Source organism: Artibeus jamaicensis, unplaced genomic scaffold (genome assembly GCF_021234435.1).
Source record: "Artibeus jamaicensis isolate MK-2021 breed Jamaican fruit bat unplaced genomic scaffold, CSHL_Jam_final contig_700, whole genome shotgun sequence".
Taxonomy (NCBI): Eukaryota; Metazoa; Chordata; class Mammalia; order Chiroptera; family Phyllostomidae; genus Artibeus; species Artibeus jamaicensis.
In genome coordinates this window covers 9,932,644-9,942,734 of record NW_026521930.1, presented here as the reverse complement: position 1 = coordinate 9,942,734, position 10,091 = coordinate 9,932,644, and the positions used below count along the sequence as shown (strand labels likewise).

Here is a 10,091-nt window from a genome sequence, read left to right as displayed (position 1 = left end):
GGGCAGGTCCTATGGGAAGAAGTGAACCCTCAAGTCCTCAGGAAGGGTGCAGGGCCTCTAGCAGAGGAAACCGGAACCCTCGTCGTCCCGATTGGTACGAGAAAAGGGGCGGGCCCTCTGGAGGCGGCCCGTGGGGGGGGGGGAGCGTGCTCCGGCGTTCCTAGACACGATTGGTCCCCTGGAGGGGGCGGTGCCTTGGGGCGTGGGGAGCCCAGCGCAGGCCGAGAGGTCGCGGGTCGGTGGCTTCAGATCTGCCTGAAGCAACTACGAGAGTGCAGCGGTCTCGTTGGCGCCATGTCGTTCTGCAGCTTCTTCGGGGGCGAAGTTTTCCAGAACCACTTTGATCCGGGTACAACCTGTGACCTCCCAGGAGAGCAGTAGGGAGGGTGCGCACATTAGACGGGGCGTCACTACCCTTGGGGCCCCGGAGCCTCGGGAGTAGCGGGGACAAGTGTGACCGGTGGGGAGGAGCGCATATAAAGGGTATCACGGAGGGGGGAGGAGTCTGGGGGCTTGGAGAGTAGGGGTACCCGAGGAGAGGAGGACAGAGAGAGAAGAATTGACTCTCCTCAAGGAGGAAAGACTTGGAATGTGAACATGGCCATTTCCGGGAGGAATCTGTGGGGTCAGAGTACCCCACAGATTGCGGGTGGTGGGAGACCCGGATTGCGATCTGGACTTCAGAGGGCTGAAGTGGAAGGTCGTCTTGTCCAGGGGCAACTCCTGTGATAGGGCTGCTCCTCCTCGTGGCTGCCCCCTCTCTCTGGTGACCCCTGCCCTTTCAGCTCTCCTCTTTCTGGGACCCCCAGAGTAAGCTGGCAAGCACTGAACGTCCTGCTCCGGTTAGACTAGGTGATTTTCCCACCCTGCCCTGAGCCCTGGGGTTAGGAAACAGGAGTGCCACAGGCCACCAGTGGCCTGTGTAGTGAAGTTTGACAGGACAGCCTGGGCGATGTGGGAGAGTAGGGTTGGGGGTGGTTTGTGGCTTGGCAGCCCTCAGTCCTGGCCCTAGGCTTTAAGAAGTCCTGGTGAGTCTCCTGGTCTGTGCTGCCTGGCAATGGACCAATTTGGTAAAAACATGCCACAGGCAAGTTTAGGGCAGTGACTTAGTTAGGGTGGGATCTGTTGGGTACCAGCTTTCTAGGGGGTGAGGCTCTGACACTGAGCACCTATGAGTATCAGCTGTGACATAGGACACTCTGGGAAAAGCCCTCAGCTGAGACCCTCTGGCTGTGGGAATTAAGGCTGCTCTGCCACGGTGGGAGTGGTAACTCCACTCCCACGGCAGCTCCCAGTTCCTCTTTGCTTCCTCTTCCAGTTCCTGGTAAAGGCTGAATAGTTCACAAACCCCATGAGAGGCTCTCCCCGGGCCAGGCGGTGTGGGTAGGGCATACCTTCATCCAGTTCTGCCCAACCTTTTTTGAGAGCTGCACAATCATCTCTCAAAGTGATATTTTCAGGACATGTTAAAACCTGTTCTCCCTGGTCCTCTGTCTTCCTGTGTCCCCTGTCTGGCCTGGAGGGCTTTTCCCTGAAACCATTCTCCTCAGGCAGGGAGAGCAGGCCAGTGGATGGGAAGCTAGCTCAGGGCTTCGCCGGGCAGTAGGACAGCCACTTTAGAAGGGAGTGGGGCTCGGTGATGGTGCTGGCCATGTCAGAAACCCCTCTGTGTGGGGCCTATGAGGGGTGGGGGTACTGTGTTCTCGTCAGCCTCCCTGGGTTCCTTTCTGGTTGCACACCTCCTAGCTGAGTGGTTTGTATCACAGAGCTTCAACTTCCTCATCTGTTCAATGGGTAGGTCTGCATCACAGGTTGTGAAGAGTCAATGAGATAATTGTGAAAAGTGACTCTCCTGGTCTCTGGCACACACACCAAGAACCCTCAAATGTGAGCTCAGTGGTGTGTCTCCCCCACAAAACCGATACCCAGGTGGGGGTGTGGGAGGGTGTGCAGTCCGTTCTGTGAGTGCTGTGTTGTACTGGATCCAAGGATTCATGTCTCTGCTTCTGCCCCTTGTTCTACTTCCAGGTGTCTACGTGTGCGCTAAGTGTGGCTATGAGCTTTTCTCTAGCCGTGCAAAGTATGCTCACTCGTCCCCATGGCCAGCCTTCACTGAGACTATCCATCCCGACAGTGTGGCCAAGCGTCCAGAGCACAATCGGCCTGAAGCTTTAAAGGTGGGTGGTAGCAGCACGGGCTGGGAAGGGATGTTGGCTGCCCCTTCCTTCCTTTGCTCCCCCCACAGCTCTAGGGGCTTAGAGTCTGTCTATCCCAGGCATCTGGCCTCAGCCACGGAAGCCACCACCCCAAATTGTTGGGAGACCTTGGTAACTGTTGGGAGCACAGGGAAATAGGATGGCTTTCCTGCACAGGCTCCAGGAGGGGAGGTCAGCCTCTCCTGCCAGCAGTTACCTTGGGAAATGGGCTTCGGGTGGCAGGAGGGGCCATTGCTGTGGCTATTTTTTTTTTGGCTAGAAGCTCACTGGGCTGTCTTGTGCTCTTCCCAGGTCTCCTGTGGCAGGTGTGGCAATGGATTGGGCCATGAGTTCCTGAATGATGGCCCCAAGCGGGGACAGTCACGCTTCTGAATATTCAGCAGCTCGCTGAAGTTTGTCCCTAAAGGTAAGCTTGCTATCAGGCAGCGGGACACAGGTCTGTCACACATTTTAGAGGGCCTGGGCAGGGGGCACTCTCTTTTCATCCATTCACAGTGACAAAGTATGGCGGCACCAAAGCATGCTGCCCAGGACTGCCCAGAACCACCCCAAAAGACAGCTGCAAGACAGGGATGGCGGAGGAGATGTCTGGCCTCCTGTGCCTGGTCCATTACGTGTGTCCCCAAAAGGGACATCTGAGGGTGGATGTGGCAAAGGATTTTCTCCAGAAGCCTGGCTCTTCCCCTGACTGGAGTGGGAGGCTGGGCTGGGTGGAGGCTGAGAGCCAGGGCTGTCCACCTGCGGCCTGGCACGTAGTAATAGCTCAAATATGCACTCCTGTTGGCAGTGTTATTATTCATAGCTTGTTTTGGGGAGCTGTACTTCATTTTCCTGCATTTTATCTGAGCTCAGCCTCCTCTCTGGCCTTTGTTCTCTTGCACATACAAATGGTCACAAATCACTGCATATCTATTTGCACACCCAGCCACACTCAGGGCTCCTCCCAGATCTTTGTAGCTCAAATCCCAGCACCTCACTTTTCACCTGCAAGACTGTGTCCGGTCCCTAGTTTGTTTCATCCTCCATTAAATGGGGCTGCTGACAGCCCCTGCTTACTGCAGTCACTGTGGGTTAAACCAGGGTGTTCATGGGTGCTCACCCATGATAAGGTGCGATGGTGCTTTTGTCCTGTGGTGGTTATTCATTCTGTCTTGTGCAGAAAGAAGAGGCTGTGGGTTGTGACAGGCACACAGGCAGCCCTGAGCTGGGTGTCTGGGTCCTCCTAGCTCCCTGGCTTACAGGCAGCAGTGGAGGGGGTTAGCCCAGGGAATGGTGTCTGCAACACAATTGAGCAAGGATTGATTTTTCTCTCCCCTCTTTTTCTTTCAGGCAAAGAAACTTCTGCCTCCCAGGGGAAGTAGGTGGGCAGCCCTCAGCCACCCCAGATGGGTCCTACATGGTGGCCACACACTGGCCACCCTAACTTGGAACTGGAACCCCAGACATTCAGACAGGGAAGAGGGGCCAGCCAGCTGAAACATCAGGAAGGCTCCCAAGGCCTTGGCTCTGCACTGGTTCTCCGTGGGAAAAGTATGAGTGGGCCACTCATGGCCCATCTCCTGCTGCTGGGACGGGCTTGCAGGGCCCAGCTGTTAGCTCATCTTGGCTTCAGAGAGGTGGGCTCTAAGTCTGGCTCATCTGTGAGTGATGCTGCGTCCCACCTTTACTCTCCTTAGTCCGGTACCCACTCCTTGCCTGTTGGGACTCACCCCTGTGGGGCCCAATTGTAAGACAAACTTTTGCTCCCACTAAAGCTGGTGCCCATCACCATCAAGCTGTGCTAGGAGACAGAATACAAATGGGGGCGCTCCCAGCCGGCTGCTCCAGCCTCAGCCACTGCATGATTCACTCTGGTTAAACCCTTCTAGGCAGCCAGAGTGTTGATGACTTGTGACCTGTGGCGGAAGCGGGCTGAGGGGTCGGATATCCGGTCTCTTAGTTACGAGAAGAGAAACCCTGAACTCTGTTTCACAATCTGTGTGGCTGCTGCTTGCCTCACTCGGGCTTAGGAAAGCATCTATTGCTCCATAACCTTGACTGTACACAGTGGGGGGCTGTGGAGCCCCTAGCCCACGGCCCACATCCCACAGCCCTCACTGCTGCAGCTCTTGCAGTCTGGGAGGGTGGGTGATGCTGAAGCCCTCCTTCCCGTCTTGAAGCCTCTTTGGAATAATTAGGAGACAAATAAACCAATGAAACCCAGTTCTGCTCTGTTTATTTACAGCATCAGAGATGCCAGGATACAAGGTGAGCATCTCTGATGCCCATTTATTGAGCATCTGCTTCATGCTACGTTCTAGCCTCCGTGCTGGGGATGCAGCCATATGCAGGCTGGATGGGGCCGTCAAGGTCTTGGGGCATAGTTGACAGGGTAAATTCATGTCAGATGATGAGAAGGGCTGTGAGTGACTGTAGTGGAGTAATGGTGCTTGGGTTTGTGGAGGGGAGGATTAGAGGGCTGGTGCTTTGCCTCTGGTAGTGTCAGGGGTGGGGGGCAGTGCTGAGGAGGGGTCATCACAACTCAACCGTGACAACTGAGAGAAGCAAGGAGAAGAGCTTCCCAGGCAGGGGCGCAGCACACCCAAAGGCAAGGTTGGCACGCCCCAGGCCCTGTAGGGGTGGTGCAAAATGTGACCTATGAGGAGGTGTGCTGTACTCCAAAAGAACTACACAGTTTTTGTGGTTTATACTGCAAACCTGGGGAATGTGTATGGGAATAAATAGTAAGAAACGGGATCATGGTGGATAGAACATGAAGTTGGATCAGGCTGAATTTATTGATAGGGGCTCCGTTAGCGGAGACTCTGGATTTAATGTTGAGGTTAGCAAGCGTTCTAACAGTTTGTTTAGTTGCCTGAGACATGGCCTGAGGTGGCCCATGCTGAACGGGGTTCAAATGCCAGACCTGTCTTAGCCTACTCTACAGAAAGGTATCCAAAGGCTTAGGGAGACTGGAATGTCACAGCGGATTTGTCATTTAAGACCCACCCTGGGAGTGTCGGGGGACACACCTTTCACCACCACTGTGAGGGGAGCCCCAGCATCCCGGGAGAGCTCTGCGACCCCTCCTCAGCGTAGGCCAGGACCGACATGAGGGCTGATGCCATGGAACTGGGAAACCTACACAGTGGGGTCATCGGGCCCTGACACGTCAGGGTCCAAGTGGAGGTGCGCCTAATGGCCAGAGGTGGTGGGCGTGGTTGCCCTCATAGACAGCATGGTCAAAGCAGCAATGGCCCTGGCTGGTTGGTTAATCATGATGTCCCTAGAAGTGAAATAGGTGGGAAGCCTGCTGAATTTTCATTTGATCTGTAGAAGCAGAAGTGTTCTAAGTTAAGTGAACAGAAGTCTAACTTGAATCATAAAACAGAGTCATGACCCCTCAACCAGTTCCCAGATGTGAGCCAGTTTACGGACCCAGGACTCCTTGAATAAAGGGAAGGCCAGGACCGCTTAAGGAAAAATGCTGCTATGCTGCTAAAATGTATAGCATTAGTCTTTCTTCCCGCCTTTCTTAAAGGGACCTACAGCCTTTTCCCAGATTGCCTGTGTGGGAAAAAGAATGTAATCAGACATTTTGAGGACTTCTGACCAGTGGCTCTAAACCAATATCACCTAGAAGACGCAGACCTCACTGTCAGAGTAGGGGCCTGTGGAGGCCTTGTGGGGTTTTAGCTGAAGCCCCATTTCACAGCGGGTCCCCAAATCCATCCTGTGGTTTTCCCCCAGTTCTGAATGCATAACTGGAATAGACACACTGCAGCTGGGGGCACCCCCACCTAGGGGAGAGAGGAGGTGGGTCCACAGGTGTGAGGGCAGAGGTGTCAAGGTAGGAGTGGCTGGGGAGGGAGAAGGACGGTAAGGTTCCTGTGTTACTGGCCTATTAAGCCTGGTTAATTCCTCAATGATGGGACTCTTCGCTCCCCCAGTCCCTAACAACAGGCCAGGAATCCTGACTCTGGAGTGAGGTCACCGGCCTGCGCAGGGGCTGCTGGCTTACTTGCTGGGCCCCGCACAGGCCTCAGTTCACTGCGCAACGTCAGGCAGAGCACTTAACCTTCCTCTGTCATCGGAACCCAACCTGTCTCCTTGTTGGAGACAGGAGAGGCATGGGGGTGGGTAGGGGGCGACGAAGATGCACGGTTTATGAAGTCTGCTCACATGGGAGCCCAGAGATGGATAGCCACCGGCAAAGTCTGTCTGCCGGGGGCCTGGTAGGGGATGCATATCTCATGTGGAATCATAAATTATTCCCCACTCCCTCCTCCAGTGAGTTACACCATAACCTTGGCCTGCAGCCCCTGTTCCTCCTTGAGAAACAGAAGGCTCTTTGAGAGCCCAGTCCCTTCCACTCTAATGCACCCTCCTTGCCAGGGTGGCCATCAGGCACAGCCTTGCAAGCCCAAGGCTGCGCGTTCAGGGCCGTACAGCTTTTGGTGTTCTGCTATTACTAGCCAGTAGCAGCCTGAAGGTGGCGGCACCTGGCCAGTGTACCCCAGGCAAGGCTACAAGTGAAAGAGAGAATAAATCTGCCTGGGCCCCGTTCAGTGGCTCAGAGAATCACTCAATAAACGCTTACAGGATGGATGAGTGAATTGACAGTGCTCGGGACTTTCGCTCACCCACAGTTTTCTTTTCTTTTGAATGGCGAGTGCCAGGGAGATCCATGACCCTGCTGGGGCGTGGCTCGGGCAGGTCGGGAGGGAAGCCCCTGACTATGCCTGAGGGTAGGGCGGGTAACTGAGAGAGTGGGCCCGGGGGAGTCGCCAAACCAGATGGGGGCCACCGTGCGCCCACCCCCGTTATGAGGTCCTGGGGGAAGCCCAGCGCGATTACTTTCTTCTCGGGCCTAGAGTTCTCAAGGTCCCCTCGGGGGATTGGGCTCAGAGACTGTGAGCAGGACTGACCTGCAGGGGGAGCGCTCGCCCCACCCCGCTCCTGTTCCCTGAGGCGCCCGGGGGCGAAGCAGCCAAAAGTGCGGTGCCAGGGAAGCAGGCTGAGTCCTCCTGACGTCGGAGGGTGCGGGGCCGGTGGAGTCGAGGCCCCATTTGGTGAGTTTCAATAAAGTACCAGGTGGCTCTTCCTGAGTCAGTTGAAGAGGGACAGAGATGAGTGGGGGGACGGAACAGGCTGTGGGAATGGGAATGGAATGGCAGGACACAGGTGGAGGCAGGATGCTTCTGGCCCCAGCCCAGGGCAGTTGGGTGCGGCTCACCTGCACTGATGCTAGGGCCTCCTCTCCCGGCCGCCCTCCCATGCCCTCACATGCCCTCACATTGCCCCAGCTGCCATCCTGACCTACTGCAGGGCGCCAAGTGCTGAGGTTCCACCTCCCATGCATCTTTGCCCATTTGCCTTCCCCACAACAATGACAGCTCCTAGCTGGCCTCCTCCGATCAGTGTGGTCTTTGCAAAAGAGTCATCAGACCAGGTAACTTTCCTCAGTGGTAACCAGAGACACTGCTTGCTGGGGTCCGCAGACCCCAGCTCTCCAGCTTGATTTCCCACTCCATAAATGACAGCAGCGTTATTTATCATAACCTTGTGTGTTTTATGACCCACACCCCCTGCACCTTCAGCCGCGGGGCTTCTACACAAGACAGATTCTACTCTAGAAACAGGCCCTGGTGTCCCTGCCTTCTGGATTTGGTTTTTCTTCGTTCTCATCCCCTACCCCCATATGCCAGAATCCTCCTGAATGTCTTTCCTGATGGCTCTGCCCCAGTGGCTCTCTCCTTCCCCCACACTGTAGGGGTCCTGGGGAGGCCTCCCATACAGGTGCACAGACTGGCTTCTTGCAATCCCTTTGCGGGTTTCACCCGACCCCAGGTCAACAACTCCTCAGTACCAGCGACTAGGGTGTATTTATCTCATTTTCTTTCCCAGTTGCCGAGCCCTTGGGGGGCTCACGTAGTAGCATCAGTTGAATGTAGGTATATCCAATTGGACTGCCTTTTTAAAAAATAAGTAAATCTTTATTTTTTTAAAGATTTTATTTATTTATCTTTAGAGGGGAAAGGAAGGAGAGAGGGAGAGAAACATCAATGTATGGTTGCCTTTTGTGCGTCCCCTGCTGGGAACTGGCCTGCAGGGAACTGGTCTGCAACCCAGGCATGTGCCCTGACTGGGAATCGAACTGAGGTTGTCTGGTTTTTGCAGGCCTGTGCTCAATCCACTGAGCTACACCAGCCAGGGCTGGACTGCCTTTTGTCCACTCCCTCAGCATCCCCTCTGCATGAGTGTGTCGCTGGTTTGGGGCAGGAAGGGACCCTAGGACCACCTATCACTCTACCCTGGCCCTGGGTACTGGGACTCTGCTTAATGGAGCTTGGAGGCAAGAAGTACAGGAAGGACAGTTGGTTACCTGCAGACAAGCTCTTTCCTCCCCAGCCCCTCAGCCCTTGGCCCCCCCCTCCCCGCCCCCAGCGCCTGCCTCCAGGCATGATTTCTTTGTTCCTTGTTGAACCCCAGAGTCTATTCACAGTTCAGCCCCTGGCTTCCTGTTTTACCAGGTTTCACCTTGCACCAGTACGTTTACAAGCTACTTTTGACTTCAAAGAGCTTGGCGGCCACATTGCCAGGGGGAAGGGAGGCAGAGCCCAGAGGAGCTGGGGCCTTACGGGGTCTGCCCCCGGGAAGCGCAGGCTGCTTGTTGCCCCGGGATTCCTCTTCCACTGGTCCTACGGTGTCTTTTTGCTTCCTTAGTCTCCAATTGTGGCTTTTCCCTCTGGGCCCCCATCTCTGAGCCCAGAGCCCCTGGTGTGTGTCTGGATGTGGTGGGGGAGGGCAGGGAAGCTACGGTCAGAGGGAGGACAACAATGTACTTGTACAGGTGGGGTCACTGTTTTTTGAGGGGAGAGAAGGGGTCATTGTTGAAGGTCCATTGCTTCAGAGCAGGAAGCTTCAGCATAGGGAGTGCCCAGCTGGGGAGGGGTGAGGAGTTCGAGGCACTTGCCCCGAGATGCTGGACTCCAGGCTCTGGGTTCTAGGTCTTCCAGATCACTGAGCAATGCTTGTCTGTATGTCTGTCTGACCAACCGTACGGGTGGGGTGCTTCCCTGGAAGTGAAGCGGGTGGAGTGCAGCTTTCCCTGCATGTCTCATCTGCTGGCCAGGCTGGACTTATTCCTGGAAGTGGGTCACTGGTATATGGGGAGATTCAAACTTAGGGCTTTGCACACTGTGGGGACAGTGGCCGGGGCCTGGTGGCAGGCCACTGGACCTCCCTTTTCCTGCCTGCACACACACACACACACACATACAACATACATGTGGTCCTATGTCCTCTGTGGAGCATGGGGTTCCTGAGCCTGCATCAGGTCCCTTGCTCCTGAAGGAATGTGCTCACTGTCCCCTTCTAGTCCATGGGGCCCCTCACCAGGGCACGAACAAACAGACCTGGCCACAGAGCCCTAGTGGCCTGATGTGGGGTCGCTTGGATGATACCCAGCCTTTCCCAAGCTGCTCAGGAGCTTCCACTTTCGGAGGCCTGGCTTGGGGCTGTGAAGCTAGGGGAGGGGAGTTGGGGTGAGGTTTGATAGAGTCCTGTTTCTGAGGGACCCTTTTCTCTTGCCCCTTTAGACTTACCTTGGGGCTAAAGGCTCTTACAGGGCCTCCCCTCTTGCAGAGTGGGGACTGCCGGCCCAGAAGGATTTTCACACTGCAATAGATTGAGTGCAATCTGGTGGGCAAGGCTGGTGGGCAAGAAGGAATTTGCAAGGTCCAGTTATGCAACCTGGGAAACCGGATCCCTGCCCTCTCCGGGAGAAGCAGGGGCCAGTGGTAAATGGCCCTCTGTCTGTGCTGGTCCCTCCAGGAAGATCCAAGGGAAAAGAGTAAGGGTACAGGTTAGGGCCCATCCCTGCAGGGAATAGAG

At 55.5% G+C, this 10,091-nt stretch overlaps 1 protein-coding gene across 2 annotated transcripts; it reads left to right on the top strand.

Annotated features, from left to right (window-relative positions):
• The first annotated feature begins 196 nt into the window (after positions 1-196).
• Positions 197-4,418, top strand: MSRB1 (methionine sulfoxide reductase B1). 2 transcript variants are annotated; one of them, XM_037157376.2, is made up of 4 exons: positions 197-349; positions 2,029-2,177; positions 2,508-2,622; positions 3,546-3,669. In XM_037157376.2, exons 1-4 carry the CDS (start codon positions 295-297, stop codon positions 3,575-3,577), a joined length of 351 nt encoding a protein of 116 aa, XP_037013271.1. In that variant the 5' UTR covers positions 197-294; the 3' UTR covers positions 3,578-3,669. The 2 variants fall into 2 exon arrangements, with proteins under 2 accessions (XP_037013271.1, XP_037013272.2); XM_037157377.2 differs by lacking the exon at positions 2,508-2,622 and having other exon boundaries at positions 3,546-4,418.
• The last annotated feature ends 5,673 nt before the right edge of the window (positions 4,419-10,091 follow it).